Consider the following 17212-nt stretch of genomic DNA (forward strand, 5'->3'; position numbering starts at 1 on the left):
TAAAATTTAATAAATTTTTCAGTAGTTCAAAGATTTAAGGGAAGTTATTCCTCTTGTATTAACAAGTACTGTTTTTTCCTATAGCCTTTTTTCCCTTATTCAATTAAAAAAAAAAAAAAAACAAGTACTGTTTGTTTTGAAGAATGAATGGCATGGACAGGTCATACTTCTCAGTCAAACGTGCCGACTAAGTATTTGGGCCTACTTCACTTTGTCGACCTTGCGTAAGCTTGACTTAACTTTTAGACCCCAAATTGTTTTTTTCTTAAAAGGTCAAATTGTTTTATTTACTACCTATATAATTGATATTTTCAATAATTACTCCTTAACGTTAAAAAAAATTAATTAATTTAATGTATTGAAATTTTAATTTTTCGTAATATTATTGGGTTAATTTTTTTTTTTTGTTAAATTTTTAAAATACCCTTAATTTTTTATAAAAAAAAAATTGCAAATATTTAAGCGTGGGTATTTTTGCATATTACATTAAATATTGGCAATTTTTTTCTTAAAAAACAAAGGGAGGGTATTTTAGTAAATTTGACACCCCTTCCATTAGAATTTAATGATAAAACTTAACGGAATGGTGAAATTAAAAAAAAAAAAAAAAAATAGAAGGTTAATACATTAAAAAAAACTTTGTGAGAGTAATTACAAAAGTAATAGAAATTTATGGGAGTTAAGTGAAATTTCCACTAAATTATGTAAAATGCCCATGCAACACACACTCTTTCCCATGGAGGGCCGAACTACACACAAGATTAGTGTAATAGTCCTCCAAAATTTAAAAAATTCTCTAAAAATTATTAAATAAACAGTATAATTAATTTTTTACTCCCATGAGAAATACTACACATACTATTACTCATGCACTTCCATTCTCACACTCGACATGAAGTTTAAAAGTCAATAAAAATTCACTAATGTACGTCAAAAAGTGCGAGAGTGGAAGTATTGAAGTGAGAAAATGTGGGTAGTATTTCTCGAAAAATATAATAACCCTCCTCCAAAGGGAGAAGGATCGGGAGCGGTTAGTGTTTTTAAAAAGGGATAATATTGTCCAAAAAAAAAATTAAAATGACAATTTTACCCATTTAAAAATACTAACAAATTTGCAATGCAGAGGAATGAGGATCCCCTTCCCCTCCAAAGACTCCTCCTTTTCGGCTTAAGAATTACAAAAATGGGGGTCCCCATAAATGCTGAAAGTGTTGGGCATTATATACTGAAAACAATTGGAAAGGACATTAAGAAATGTTCAGTGCTCTCATAATGCCCAGCAACCTTTCACATAACAAGAGGTCATGCACAAAATAATTTCTATTCCTTTAAATCGCAGTCACTGTCTTTCTTTATAATAATAATAATAATAATAATAACTAATTTGTGATTTGAATTTCATTTAAAAGTCTATTTGTATTGTTTTATATCCCTCTTTGCATTATTGAAGAATGCAATGTGATATTCCAAAATTGTGAATGAAGAAAACTACTTCCCTTCAAGACAACATATGCAAGGTAAGGTATACGTACTTTGAGTAAGCATAGAAGTAAATTACAGTTTCACATAGTAGCTAGAGTCTCACTATTGACTAAGGATACTTTCAGTATAAAAGGATTAAACCGATGGAAAGGAATATCTATTTTATAGTTTGGAAAAAATAGTGTTGGAATAATCATTCTTATGAAAATTACTAATCTTTAAATTGAGGACTAAAAAATTAGAGGAATAGACTATATATATATTTGGAATCTGCAACAATTGTTGCCGAAGTTTGTCAAAATCTGCTGTTAGAAATGACTACCATCGGGTCAGTGTCGATAGAGTGGGTCGCTGTGGACGTCGACTGTGGAGTGTGGTAGTATGTTACGACCCTAGTGTTCCACATGGGTTAAGTTTAATCTTGATCATGTATATAGCTCTTGAATGCCCTTTCCTTGCAAGCTGGTTTTCAAGGGTAAGTTCTACTTATATTGTGCCACCTAACTTTGTTATCCGCCGTTAGAAATGACTACCATTGGATCAATGCCGATAAAGTGGGCCGCCGTGATCGTTGACTATGGAGCATGGTAGTATGTTACTACCCTAGTGTTCCACATGGGTTAAGTCTAATCTTGATCATGTATATAGCTCTTGGATGCCCTTTTTTTGCAAGCCGATTTTTAAAGGTGAATTCTACATATATTATGCCACCTAACTTTGTACGAGTATTTTTTGTAAAATATTTTGTAAGTGTAACTGTCCTCAAAAATATAAGCACATGAAAGATTGATCTCAGTAAAATGAGAATTTTCCATTTGACAAACGATTATTCACATGAATAATCTTACAAATTCGTTTCATTCTCGGTATTCTATTGAAAAAGAAATATCATATTCTAAAATAAAAAAATGTCGATAAAGCAATATTTTCAAACCAAACACTCTTGCATACGAATTATGATTGACAACATTAAAGAAATCCCTTATGGCTGCTGTTGGGTTTGGTAGTGGGTTCTTTCCATCCAACAGGATATGAATATTTCTTAAAATAATGTTCTCCTGATGTATATTTTTTTATATAAATGAACTAAAACATAATATTTACATAATAAAAAATAATAATTTAACGTTAAATGTAAGAAAGAAATGAAATTTAATTTAAAATAGAATTCGAACTGTGGGCAAGCAGATTAGCAGAGAAGCAAGAATTCACAAGTATAATTTGCAGCCGCTGGAATCAATCCCCTTCATAATCACAAGTGTCTCCACCGTTAATATTATTATAATTAAAAGTTTTTTTTGGTAATTGAAGTGATTATCACAGCTAAATACAGAGCATTAAAGGATAACTCTGTTCTCAAGTATGCCCTGCCATGCCCAACAACACACCAGAACCTTCGTCCTCTTCTACTCCCCAATCCCCTTTATAAATCCCCCTCTCACGTCTCTCTCTCTCCCTGAGCAAAGTCAAACCCTCTGAGACTCTGTAAAATTTCCAAAGCTCTGTTCTTTGGTTGTAAATTTAATTTATGGCTTCCTCACTCTCCCTGCTCTGTTTCGCACTCTGCTTTTCAAGCCTCTCTGTTTCGTTCTCGGAGATTGTGCTGATGCCTTTAACCCACTCGCTCTCCAGAACCCAATTCAACAGTACACATCACCTCCTCAAATCGACCTCCACCCGCTCCGCCGCTCGTTTCCGCGGCCACCACCTGCAGCGCCGCCAGGTCTCCCTCCCGCTCTCCCCTGGCAGCGATTATACGCTGTCGTTTACTCTGGGCTCCAACCCTCCCCAACCCATCTCTCTGTACATGGATACCGGCTCCGACCTTGTCTGGTTCCCCTGTTCCCCCTTCGAATGCATTCTCTGCGAAGGGAAATACAACCCGTCAACCACCGCTCCCCCACCCAAAGTCCCCAAAAATGCCTCTGTTTCATGCAAGTCCCGGGCTTGCTCCGCCGTCCACTCCTCCCACTCCTCCTCCGATCTCTGCGCCATTGCTCGCTGTCCTTTGGAGTCCATAGAAATGTCTGAATGCTCCTCCTTCTCCTGCCCACCTTTCTACTTTGCCTACGCCGATGGAAGCTTAATCGCTCGCCTATACAGAGACACCTTGTCCGTACCCACCTCACTCCATTCTTCTCTGCTTCTTCCAAATTTCACTTTCGGGTGCGCCCACTCGGCCCTTGGTGAGCCTATTGGGGTCGCCGGATTCGGCCGTGGCTTGCTTTCTCTGCCGGCCCAGCTCGCCGGCTTCTCTCCCCAGCTAGGCAACCGCTTCTCCTACTGCTTGGTCTCTCACTCCTTCGACCAAGACCGAGTCCGCCGGCCGAGTCCACTCATTCTCGGTCGCCACGACGAGAAGAAAGAGTTGGGCACTGGCGGGATTCGGTTCGTGTACACGTCGATGCTCGAGAACCCGAAGCACCCCTACTTCTACTGCGTTGGGCTCGAGGGAATCTCCGTCGGGAAGAGGAATATTCCGGCGCCGGAGGCTCTGAAACGAGTTGATGGGAGAGGAAACGGCGGGATGGTTGTGGACTCGGGGACCACGTTCACGATGTTGCCGGCGAGTCTGTACGACTCGGTGGTGACCGAGTTCGACCGCCGAGTCGGGCGAGTTCACGAGCGGGCGAGCGAGGTGGAGGGCAAGACCGGGCTCGGGCCCTGTTATTACTACCGCAAGGTCGTCAATGTCCCTCGCGTGGTATTGCACTTCGTGGGGAACGGATCCAGTGTGGTGCTGCCTAGGACGAATTATTTTTATGAATTTTTGGACGGTGATAAGAAGAGGAATGTTGGGTGTTTGATGTTGATGAACGGTGGAGATGATGAGGAGTTGGATGGTGGGCCTGCCGCCACACTCGGGAACTATCAGCAGCAGGGGTTCGAGGTGGTTTATGATTTGGAGGAGAGGCGGGTCGGGTTTGCCCGGAGGCATTGTGCAGCGCTTTGGGATACGTTGAACCAGAGCTAATGTGGATAGGGCTTGTGTACATAAACAACCAAAACCGAAACTGGTAGAGTTGACTTTTGGGGGTGTCTGACCATCTGAGAGGCTTGGACTCGAACTCGGAGGTTTTGAGTCTATAAATGAATCGGATTAAGGAAATAAAAAAATAGGGTTTAGGGTTGAACTTGAACTTCACTTGTTGCTTCTTGCATGTGAAGTAAGATGTATAAAAATGTTGATAAAGTAGTGATGCTTGAAGCAAAAAATGAAGTGTGTAGGTAGAGTTTGAAGAAAGTATGAGATTTTATGTGTTTATTTGTAAATTGTGGTTTTAAATGTGGAGCTTATTATAAAAATTCATAATTGATTGACCAGCCTGGCGTTTGGACTCATGACTATGGCTCACCATCTTCTAGGAACATTTATGTGGGATGATTTTAGGATCCAAGAATTAATAGACGAGGAACTTTTCCATTTCAAATGAAATGGGGGGAAATGGGGGGATTCTTCTTCTCCTATATAGAGTCTACACATCATAAATGCTTCAAAATAGTCTTTTTCTTCTATTTACTTTCTAGGCCAGTGATGAGATATTTTTCATTTTAGTGCTCAGTTTGTTTTTGTGCACATAATTTTAAAAAGTATCCTTTGGACCAAAATCTCCTCTAATAAGTTTGAAAAAATAATAATAATAATAATAATAATGATTTTGCATTATCTTGAGCTACAATTTAAGAATTACAATATCTTGATATTATTGGAAATCTTGATCTCGTATGTTGATACAATGATTATGCACGCTGAACTTTCAATGTCGAAGACATACAACAAAGGCCAAGACTCAAAGTGGCACACTGGCTGCGACAATATAATCATCTTTCATATTTAAGTTAGCAAGTGTGAATTTGATAGTGTGTATGAACAAAATAAAAGCAAGAAATATGAAAGAGCTTGTGTACCTATTACGTGGACCGTTTCAACTTTTATAGAGGTTTTTCGTCATTAGTTAGCAAGTGGACTTAATTAGGCTTTTATCGATGGTGAAGGGGACCCTATGGAATGTGGGTGTGTCTTCATGATTTCATTTCCTCTTTGATGTCAAATTCAACGACTCTTCTCCCTTATCGAGTGGGTTCAAAATAGTATGGCATTTAAGGTTTGTAACTTACTTTCCTTCAAAGGAGTACCACCAACGACCCTTTTTTTTTTTTATACAAGTCTTAGATAAGCAAGTTAATAAATAGATGGATACCATTCCTTTATAGGATTTGTTATCGTTTGGGGCGTATGAAAGGGGAATGGTTGTAGTGTATCATGTGTGCATGATGCTTGGTGAGCACCGACCTTAGGCATTGGGGTTGCCTTTGGGCCGACAAGCCCTTGACCAAGCCACCTAGGCCTTTTTACATTTGTGTACTATAGTTGCACCCCAATTCCCCTAGGCGACTTGGTGAGTAAGTCGGCCTATGGGGATTATGATGAGGGTGTCTACATCAAATCATTCCCATTGGATTCCCATGATCACCCCTTCCCCAGACTGTAAATTGTCGTCACTGCATTCATTTATTACGCTGAGCATTATGACAATGATTGCTCATGGGAACTAAAGCAGTGACAATAGGTAGTAAGGAATGGTGTTGTGTCTTGAAAACATATAGATTTTATAACGCCTCGTGACATTAATTAACTGGTAGTTAACTCCTAATCCGTCTCCCCATCTCTGTTTATTGAGTAAATAAGATGCGAGAATCCGGTACCATCATTAGAGGGCTTACAACAAGAGGCTTGTCACTAGTATAATAAGATAGTCAATTCTACAACCATGAATAAGTAATACTAGAGCATTTAACTAAAACATCATAATGTAAATTAGCGTAAAGATAGCATCAAATGTCTCGGTCCAAGATCGGTCATCAAGTCAAATATAAAATATTATAAGTTAATAAGTTAAGTCTAAAAATTTCAAATGTTACAAACCAAGTCTAGACATCATTGTAAGCAAAAGATAACTGAAGTTCTTGCTCAAATGAAGGACTACAATATAACTGGTAATAACGCTACAGAAACCCCAAAAATATATCATGAAAAGGGTGATCAAAATCATGCCACAAGTCTCCACTCAAGAGAGGGTCTAACTCCTCGAAGATCATTTTATAAGGGTTGTTGTTACGAGAATTCGTAACTGAGCGTGTAATTCGCCTGTCAAGCGGAAAAGAAGCAGGATCTTGCTTCTTATTCCGACCTATTTTCGCTAAATAATGAACGGTAGGAAATCTGAGGTTCCTAGGCCTCCAAACACTAGGTTTGAGAATTAATTTTTGGATGCTTCATTGTACCCCAAACATGGGTTTAAATAGAACTACAATTTAGGTCAAATCCTTTTAGGATTTGTAAAAGTAATACTACCTAGACTAGGAAAAACAAAAGAGAGTATCCTTGACCTACACGGCAGTGAGAAAGTTTCCTTATTAGAATAGGACTAAAATACTTTTATTAACCTATAGTGGAGTACACCTCCTTATTGAAATAGTACTACAATACTAGGCTTGTAACATTCCTCCCCCGTTGAGTGTGTCCTTGTCCTCAAGGACAAAATCTGGAAAGCGAGCCTTCATGTTGGACAATTCTTCCCAAGTAGTGTCTGCTGGACTGAATCCCTGCAAATGGATGAGGACTTGCTTGTTGTCGGTGTTGCCACGGTACTCTAAGACAGCTTGAGGCTGAAGTTGTGGAGACTTGCCATTGTTAACTTCAGGCATAACAGTACTTGTGGACACTTGGTTGCCCACCTTAAGTTTAAGTAACGATACATGGAAAACTGGATAAACCTTGGATTTAGCTGGTAATTCCACCCGATAAGCGACTTCACCAATACGCTCCAACACGCGGTATGGTCCGTAGAACTTGGCCGCTAGCTTTATGTTAGACCGCTTCTCCAAGGAATGTTGCCTATAGGGTTGGAGGCGAACATACACCTGATCACCCGGCAGAAAAACACGCTCATGGTGCCCACTATCATATATCTGTTTCATTCTATTCTGAGCCACTTGTAACTTGAGTCTCACATTTTTGAGCAACTGATCTCTTTCCAAGAGATCATGTTCCACTGCTTCTACTCTTGCAGTCCCTGGGATATAAGAGAGTAATGTGGGAGGCCGTCGGCCGTATACCACCTCAAAAGGGGTCTTGCCAGTACTAGCATGATAACTAGTATTGTATGTATACTTAACCCAAGATAACCACTTGACCCAATCCGTGGGTTTGTCCCCTGTGAAGCAACGGAGGTACATTTCTAAGGTACGGTTGACTACCTTTGTCTGACCATCCGTTTGAGGATGATATGCTGAGCTAAAATTAAACCGAGTACCTTGCAATTGAAAGAGCTCTTGCCAAAACTTGCTGGTGAAAGCAGGATCTCGATCTGACACAATAGATGTTGGCAGTCCATGTAGTTTGAATATGTTATCAAAGAAAACTTGGGCCACACTAGCCGCCGAATAGGGATGTTTCAATGGAATGAAATGAGCATACTTAGAGAGACGATCTACCACCACAAAGATCACTGTCTTACCTTGGGAGTTCGGTAACCCATCCACAAAATCCATAGAAATGTCGGCCTATATGACTGTCGGAATAGGCAGAGGTTGTAGTAAACCTGCCGGTTTGGTGGTCTCACTCTTGTTGCGTTGGCAAATGTCATATTCCCGCAAGTATGATTTGATTTGAGAACTCGCCCCTTGCCAATAAAAAACTGCCTTGAGTCGGTGCCACATCTTGCTGAAACCTTCATGTGAGCTACTATGGAACTCATGGATTATAGCCCTTGTGAGGGGAGAGTCAGACCTCAAATATATACGATTTTTGTAGAATATTAGGCCAGATTTATAGCTCCATGGACCCACGGATTCTCCTTGTTGAATTCTTCGGACCAAATCTTGCAGCTCCTTTTCGGTTGCTATTTCTTCTTGAATGGGCTCTAGCCAATGAGGAACGCGACTTGAGAGGGCCAACACATGGCTAGGCTCTTCTCTTCTTGATAAGCTATCGGCAACAGAATTTTCAAGGCCCTTCTTATATTCGATGGTGAAGTCATAGCCCAATAATTTGACCAACCACTTTTGCTGAGCTTCTGTGGTTATTGTTTGATCCAACAAATATCTCAAGCTTTTTTGATATGTTCTGATGATAAATTTATTGCCAAGCAAATATGGTCTCCATTTCTGGATGGCGACGATTAGAGCTAACATTTCCCTTTCATATGTAGAACGAGATAGATTTCTTCCTTTTAAAGCTTGACTAAAAAATGCAATGGGTCTTGAGTCTTGCATAAGAATTGCACCGATTCCTGAACCCGATGCATCACACTCCACAATGAAGGGTTTGTTGAAATCTGGCAAAGTTAATACGGGTCCCGTAGTCATAGCTTGCTTTAAGAGAGAAAAAGCCTTATCTGCTGCTTCCGACCAAACAAATGCATCTTTCTTGAGTAGCTGAGTTAATGGGGCAGCGATGGAGCCATAACCCTTAATGAATTTCCTATAATATCCGGTTAGTCCCAAGAAACCCCTAAGGGCCTTAACAGACAATGGTTTGAGCCATTGTATCATGACTTGAATTTTATCAGGATCCATGGCTACCCCTTGTTGCGAAATTATATGGCCCAAATAACTTATAGTGTCTTGTCCAAACTGACATTTATCCCTCCGAACAAACAACTGTTGAGCCTTTAGAATACTCAAAACCTGACGTAAGTGCACCAGATGCTCCTCCTATGTTTTACTATATATTAAAATGTCATCAAAGAAAACCAAGACATACCTTCGTAGAAAGTCCCCAAAAATATTGTTCATAAGAGACTGAAAAGTGGAAGGTGCGTTTGTTAGACCAAACGGCATCACGAGAAATTCGTAGTGACCGTGGTGAGTTCGGAATGCAGTCTTTTCAATGTCATCCTTCGCCATTCTGATTTGGTGGTAGCCCGATCTGAGATCTAGCTTGGAGAAGATGTGGGCCCCATTAAGTTCGTCGAGGAGTTCGTCAATCACTGGGATGGGAAATTTATCTTTGATTGTTACTTGGTTGAGTGCTCGGTAGTCCACACATAGCCTCCATGACCCATCACGGTTTTTTACTAGCAACACTGGCGAGGAATAAGGACTTGTACTTGGCCTGACCACCCTTGACTGTAGCAATCCCATGACAATTTTCTCAATTTCACTTTTCTGGTAATGAGGATATCTATAAGGCCGCACATTAACTGGGCCGCTTCCTGGCTTAAGTGGGATATTGTGATCATGAGCTGTATTGGGTGGAAGACCTTGTGGTTCCTCAAAGATTTCTGGAAATTCTTTTAATACCAGGCCCAATTGTGTTTCAGTAGAACTCGGCCCACCCCTTTGTGCACCTAATACAATACACTGTAATAAGCCTTCATACGTGTTCTCCCTCTCATGTGCCCTTATCTGACAAACCCAACCTTCTCCCTTTCTTTTCAGCTCTCTGCTCAAGCTCCTCTCCTCCACCACACGATTTAATGGTGGCCTCATCCCTCTTATCACTACTTCTCTTCCTTTCCAGGTAAACCTCATAAACATTCTTTCAAAATCCCATAGGATCGGACCCAAGGTTCTCAACCACTGCATTCCCAACACAATATCACACAAATCTAAGGGCAGCAAGAAGAAATCAATCACAAATACCTCTCCTTGGATCTTCAACAGCATCCCAGCACACTGACCGGAACAGCTCATGCGTTCGCCGTTCGCCACTGTGACCCGTAGCATTCCGGTGTGGGTGGGACTTAGCCCCAGCTGTGCCGCCACGCGGGCATTGAGAAAGTTGTGGGTGCTCCCGGTATCCATCAACACCGTCAATCCATGGCTTTCTAGTGCCCCCTTTACTCGCATCGTCTGGGACGTGGGTGTTCCGGTGTTGGCATGTAAGGAGATTATTGGTTCTTCGGCCCTCCTTTCTTCGAACACATCTACCTCCTCCCAATTTTCTTCATCCGCATAGACGCCTTCAATCAAAAATAACTTCTTGCACCTATGGCCGGGAACAAATTTTTCGTCACAATTGAAGCACAATCCTTGGGCTCTTCGGTCTTGCATCTCCGCAGGGGACAATCGTTGGGTGGGTGGTGGCTTGCTCTGAGTTAAATTCTCAGATGGAAGAGGGGGGGTTACTGCCCACTGGTTCATGCGTTTGTCCTCTGAATTTGGGGGTTTTTTTAGACTCCAATTTTTCGCTTCATATTTTGCTTCATACAATCGCGCCAACCCAATGGCCTCCGTCACCGTGGTGGGTCGTGCGGCTTGCACCTCTGTTCTTAAGTTTCCTTTTAATCCACTTACAAAGCAGCCTAGTTGGTGTTGAGTTGATAACTTACCCACTCGACTAAGTAGATGTTCGAATTGGAGTTGATATTCCTTCACCGATCCAGTTTGCTGTAATTTGGTGAGGTCACCGAAGTGGTCTTCAAACGCTGTTGGCCCATAGCGGGTATGGAGAGCCGCCTTTAGGGATTCCCAAGTCAAAAACTCCTCACTTTCTTTGAAGAGTTGATACCACATCTGCGCTTCTGATTCAAGATGATATGCTGCCAGAGGTAATTTCTCCTCATCCTCTATTTGTTTAAATTCGAAGAATTGCTCAACCCTACAGATCCAGCTTGTGGGGTCAATCTCCCCATTGTATTTAGGAAAATCCAGTTTAGCTATTTTCGACACAATTGAACTGGAAGAGGAATTTTTCCCACGACTTTTGGCTGTGGAATTTTCTCCTGACTCACTCTTCCCTTTGCTTCGCCCATCGTCTATTTTTTCCGCCAATTTCTTTGTCTGCTCTGTCGAAGTTTTCATGAAGCTTTCTAGCATCTTCTGCAAGTTAGAGATTTGCTGCTCCATACGTTCCATTCTTGGGTCCGCCATTGGAAAGGAACCTTGCTCTGATACCAAGTTGTTACGAGAATTCGTAACTGAACGTGTAATTCGCCTGTCAACCGGAAAAGAAGCAGGATCTTGCTTCTTATTCCGACCTATTTTCGCTAAATAATGGACGGTAGGAAATCTGAGGTTCCTAGGCCTCCAAACACTAGGTTTGAGAATTAATTTTTGGATGCTTCATTGTACCCCAAACATGGGTTTAAATAGAACTACAATTTAGGTCAAATCCTTTTAGGATTTGTAAAAGTAATACTACCTAGACTAGGAAAAACAAAAGAGAGTATCCTTGACCTACACGGCAGTGGAGAAAGTTTCCTTATTAGAATAGGACTAAAATACTTCTATTAACCTATAGTGGAGTACACCTCTTTATTGGAATAGTACTACAATACTAGGCTTGTAATAGTTGTCCAATGCCAGCATCCTAGCTCGGTTCCCAACACCCATCTTCTATAGGTTCAACTGCTATAAAACATGAATGGAAAACAAATCAAAGCTTAAATCCACGACTTAGTGAATTAGCACACCAAGAACATGTCGTCATGTAGTTTATAAAAAACGACTAGTATACCACATGCAATATTATGCAATAGTGTTCTTGTTAAATGACAAGGTAGAAAATCATGTTGATGAAATATATCTATAATTGTAACACTTTAATCTCATATTGATAAGATGAGTAACCCACATAAATTTGATGGTTTATAAAGACATTCATGGATACTAAATCTCAAATTTCTTACTTACTATGTAAAATTGAGGTTTATAAATAAATATAGAAAAACTTCAAATTGACTAGTTCTTTTGAAGTCATAACATAGATATAAATATCACTTTTTTCTAGGTCATTAAAAATGGTATCAAAGCTACCTAATAACACTATATGGTACTGGAGCACAGTGCACTACATTATGTGGCCTTGACCAAGACGTTAGGGTTTTAAGGAGAGAAATTGCAACAACCTTGTTCCATATTGAGAAGATGTGTAGTTCACATAGAGTGGTGGTTTATAAAGACATTCATGAGTGCTAAGTTTCACATTGCATAAATATTAGGTGAAACTAAGATTTATAAGTGATTATAAAAAAGCTCCAAATTGACTAACCATTTTGGAATGATAGTACAAATGTAGCTAGCGTTTTTTCCTAAATAATTATAATAATATATGATATTTCTTGTGAACATGTCATAGTCGAATCCATATAATCTATTCGAGCTCTTAACCACTTTTCGATAGGTTTCGCGTGTCCTAAGGGACCTCTGGTACATTGGTGCCCCGATGAAGCACAATAGCAAGACATCGCTAATGGCCCCTGACCTGGTCCAACCTTGAGTGATCTACACCACTAACAATGCCATAAGGCATAACCATCACTCGTACATGGCTGCATTGGTAACTAACAACCATTGAATCCAAAGCTAAACAATATTAATATTTGATTTTTTCTTGGTTTTAAATTTTTATTATATAATTTTAAGATTTTTTTTTTTGGATGAAGAGTTTTTTTATTCTTTTATTTTTCATTTGGGGACATTAACATTTTTTGGTAACTTAGGGGAACATTGACACAATTGGTAGTTTGAGAGAGACATTTGACAATCTAGTGGTAGTTTGAAAGGGATATATATACTTTCCCTAAAAACTAAATTGTGGACTATTGGGTTATTCTCATATAATGGTAAGCTCATGGCTGCCATCTGTACACAACATATGATGTCATATGTTAAGTTTTAGTTTGACATTTTAAATATTATTGCTAAGTTTGACAACAATTAAATATTATTGCTAAGTTTTAGTTTGACATTTTTTTTTTTTTTTTTGACATGTCCACACAAGAGGGAGGAGGGGGATTCGAACTAGTGACTTTCGCTTCATAAGACGTGGTTCCTAGTCGATTGAGCTATCATTTGGGGACTTAGTTTGACATTATTCAATGCAAATGTATGCTATTTACTTTTGTTGTTTTAAAACTATGGGTTAAGGGTGCAAGATTAACAACTTTATGGTAGCTTTCTGTTTTCTTATCATATAGGTGTCATGACAGGCTCATGAAGGTACCTTCAGAAGTATATTTTATTTTCACGTCATGACGGACTCGTGACGGCACTTCAAAGTTAACTTCATGGTTTCTCGTCAGATGGAAGGTCACGATGAGCTCGTGACGTGGTTCAAAGATTGCTCCCTAGTCTCTCGCCAGATGGCTCATCAGGATGGGCACATGATGTGACTGAAGAATGAGCTCCCTAGTTTCTTGTCAAATGACTCATTAGGATGGGCACATGATGTGACTAAAGAACGAGCTATTTGGTTACTCGTTAGATGGCTTGTCAGGACGGACTCGCGACGGGATTGATATGCTTTTACTCTTCATGTCATGACAAGAATATTTTCCTGTTAAGACTTTTGTTCATCACATCTTAATGCGAAATGAGTCTCGTTAAGACGTGATGAGTAAAATCTCATCCCTATAAAGTCTGTTTCCTATTACTGTTCACTTTAGACTTATTGGGTGATTTTCTCAATAGTCGCAAAGGTTTTCCTCCGAGTAGTCGGTTATCGTGAGTTGGTTTCCAAAAGAGGACGTGGTGAAAGCTTGCATTTTCAATGAACTCTCTATTCTTTAGATAAAATTTGGTTAAAAACTCACTTTTTCCTAAATTTAACTTGTAGTTATGCAAAAGTATCAAATAATAAACTCCCTAAATTTTACTTTATTATATTTAAATATAAGTTTTATTCTATTTTCATTCATTTTTTACTCTCAAAAGCACCTCATAAAGTTACAAACTCAAGGTGAGGAAGAAAGAAAGTGTGAGGAGAAATATAAAAATCTAAAAAATAGAGTAGAGAAAGCATTTTGTTCTCCAAATGTTGGGAGAAATTTGACAAACCGTAAAATAGAAAAAGAAATAGAGAGTTTGATGAAACTTACTTTTTGTAAAATATAACTAAATTTTGGTTAAAAATAAATTTTAAAAACCTCATCGAGAATGCTGACCAGGCATACAACACTTAGGCTTGAACTAGGACTTCCTTTAGGCAAGGACAAAAATAAAAAAAAAAATTAACTCAAACATTTTTACTTTTTATAGTATATTAATTACATTTTCTTACTATTCAAATAAAAAATTACAAAATAATTTTTTTTTACTTTCTCATATCATACATTCTTACCGACCCTGTTTGCTAATGACCCTGGGCTGGTACTGTATCAAGGCCGGTACTGTAACACTTTTTTAAGAATATGTGATTGGTTTTAGTAAAAATGTTTTGTGAAAAAATATATTTTATATAAAAAAAAATGTAAAAAAATTGTTTTGTAGTGATTTTTTTATTTGAACAATAATAAAAAAATAATTAATGTGGTATAAAAAATAGAGATGTTTAAACAAAAATTTTAAGGTAAATTTTTTTTTTTTTTTAGATTGAGGCCAGCCCTAATACAGTATTAGCCTAGGGTGATTGGCAAATAGGGCCACAGTTTTCACCTTCATTAAAATGTTGATACAGTTGCATGTCTCTTTCTTTTTTTCAAGCCAATGGGAAAGAGGCCATCAACCTTAGGACACGTAATTTGACTTCGAAGCGCCATAAATTTCTCAGCCTTAAGTCATGATCCCATGAGTAGAAGTGATCGATCGGCAAATGGAAGGATAATGGGGTGTCCTTTTCTGACAAGTTACAATAACACAACACCACTGTCAAATGATTTTCACTTTACGTTTTACTCACGTTTTCTTTTTCTTTTTTCTTTTTTCATTTTAAATAAAAACTGTCTTAATTCTTTCCAACCTCCACCAAGTAGATATTATCCATTTTATTTAAATTATAAAAGATTTGTATTCCTTGATTTTGTGTTGGTTTTAATTAACGTGAATATTATTTCATGAATAACTTTTCAGTACAATTCTCATTATCACTTTGCATCATTGAAATTTGGCTTTTAAGTGATGTAGAAAAAAAATTATATAATTTTTTAATGGCACTGATTTAATTTTAAATTTTCTTTTAAAAAAGTAAAATTAAATATAAACCGTTATAAAAAATTACTGTAATATTTTTTAATAACACTTAATCCAAATCTTACCAATTGCTGCTAGTCTTCTAGGTGGTGTTTGGTAAATGAGTTAGTCTAAACTCTGTAACTAATGTAGATTGATGTGAAAAAAAAATAAGAATGTTTGGTATAAAAATAAAAATAAAAAAGTGGTATAGAAAAGTAAAAAAATTTTGTTTTGTAGTGATTTTTTTATTTAAATAATAATAAAAAGTGAATGATTTGATATAAAAAGTGAAAAAATTAAAATATTTTAATGTTAATTTTTTTTTAAAATGATAATAAATAGTGTTTAAGCCAAGTCCAATCTTTTTACCAAACAAAGCCCTAAGGTCGTCTATTGCCTTTCGGCATTCATTGTCGGTGCATGGTCTTCACGCACTTGGCAAATGACTTAGACGTGCTGGCTTTCAACTGTGTCAGTATTGCCTTCCTCCGATTCGCCCTTCAGCAACACTGCTGTTTTTTGTATTTATTGTTGTTTTTCTTTTGTTGTCACTTTCTTATTGTTTATCTTTCCATTTATTTCTTCGTCTCTATTATAGTTGTTACTTAAGAGGTGTTCGGGTAGAGTTGAATGGTATTTTGAGCGTCATGCACCCTATCTAGTCCCGCTACTCTTGGGGTTTGGATATAATTGAAATTTTTTGAGACGATTGTGCTTTTGCCCATGCGTTGTTTTACAGCCTCGGCGGCCACCAATCCTGACATTCGTTCTAGGAATGCATAAGGCATCGTCATTCATTTGATGCATTTTATTTTATTTTATTTTTTTTATTTTCGTTAATCTATCTGTGTTTAGACTTATTATTGGATTGTCTAATTTTTTTTTTTCTTTTGTTTGTAATAATAATAATAATTATTATTTATTACACTCTTCTTTTCTTTTGGGACTCGTCAGTCGTCCCACTGCTGTGTCGAATGCCTTGGACGGAAAGTTACAAATCTTCCAAAAAGCAGAGTGAAGTGTCAAACAGAGTGGTGCAAACCAGCTGTCCACAGGTGGATGATGGCGGAGACGTGTGTTTGGGTGCACCATTAATCAGCTACACTCCACTTTTCTTACTACTAAAATCTCACGTTATCTGCTGCATCATTAATCTCTTTTGTCGCTTTATTCTCCCTTCCCCAAATCATACGATTCTAGTAGGTGGCACGGATCCTATAATACACTATATCCTTCTTTATTATACAATTTGCAAAACATCAACAATGATGTAAAAGTCTATTAGCTTTTATTTTTTTATTTTTTTATTTTTATTGTCTTCATAGCCGGCCCTAGCTTTTCTTTTTAGACCCATGGAGAAAAAACGAGACCTATGGAGTGGAGGAAGCTTTCCTTCTTTTCCTTCCCCTTCTCCTCGGATTGAGATCTCTTCAACTTCTTCTTTTTTTTTTTTTTTTTTTATTTGAGATTGTTAAATTCATAAATCTCAGTTATTCATCTTATTTAAGTGTCTAAAATAAGTCATGTTTTAATATTTTATGAGAAAGCTACCCTCAAATAATTTAATAAGTCATGTTTTCTCATTAAATGCTGAAGTATAACTTATTTTAGACGCTTAAATGAAATGAACGACTGAGATTTATGAATTTGAGAATCTCAAATTTAAATGAAATTCTATAGATCTCAATCCCTACTCCCCTCTTCTTTCCTCCCCTCCCCCTTTTTTTTTTCTTACATTTTTCAATTTATTTTTTTGGTTTTTCAGACTAGTTTAGTTGCTCTAGCCATCCTTTTGCTTATGTTGCGTTGCCTCCGTTTGCCATCCACCGTG

General features: G+C 38.0%; 2 protein-coding genes across 2 annotated transcripts; one reads left to right on the plus strand and one right to left on the minus strand.

Annotated features, from left to right (window-relative positions):
* The first annotated feature begins 2755 nt into the window (after nucleotides 1-2755).
* On the plus strand, nucleotides 2756-4806 carry LOC132175265 (probable aspartyl protease At4g16563). The gene has a single exon (XM_059587145.1). The coding sequence runs from the start codon at nucleotides 3011-3013 to the stop codon at nucleotides 4454-4456; it is 1446 nt and encodes a 481-aa protein (XP_059443128.1). The 5' UTR covers nucleotides 2756-3010; the 3' UTR covers nucleotides 4457-4806.
* Nucleotides 4807-9201: 4395 nt separating this feature from the next.
* On the minus strand, nucleotides 9202-11361 carry LOC132174039 (uncharacterized). The gene has a single exon (XM_059585753.1). The coding sequence runs from the start codon at nucleotides 11359-11361 to the stop codon at nucleotides 9202-9204; it is 2160 nt and encodes a 719-aa protein (XP_059441736.1).
* Between the last annotated feature and the right edge of the window lie 5851 nt (nucleotides 11362-17212).

Source organism: Corylus avellana, chromosome ca3, assembly GCF_901000735.1.
Source record: "Corylus avellana chromosome ca3, CavTom2PMs-1.0".
In the NCBI taxonomy this organism is placed as follows: Eukaryota; Viridiplantae; Streptophyta; class Magnoliopsida; order Fagales; family Betulaceae; genus Corylus; species Corylus avellana.

Coding starts and splice junctions, on each gene's coding strand:
- LOC132174039 (XM_059585753.1), bottom strand. CDS start 11,361: ATGGCGGACCCAAGAATGGAACGTATGGAGCAGCAAATCTCTAACTTG.
- LOC132175265 (XM_059587145.1), top strand. CDS start 3,011: ATGGCTTCCTCACTCTCCCTGCTCTGTTTCGCACTCTGCTTTTCAAGC.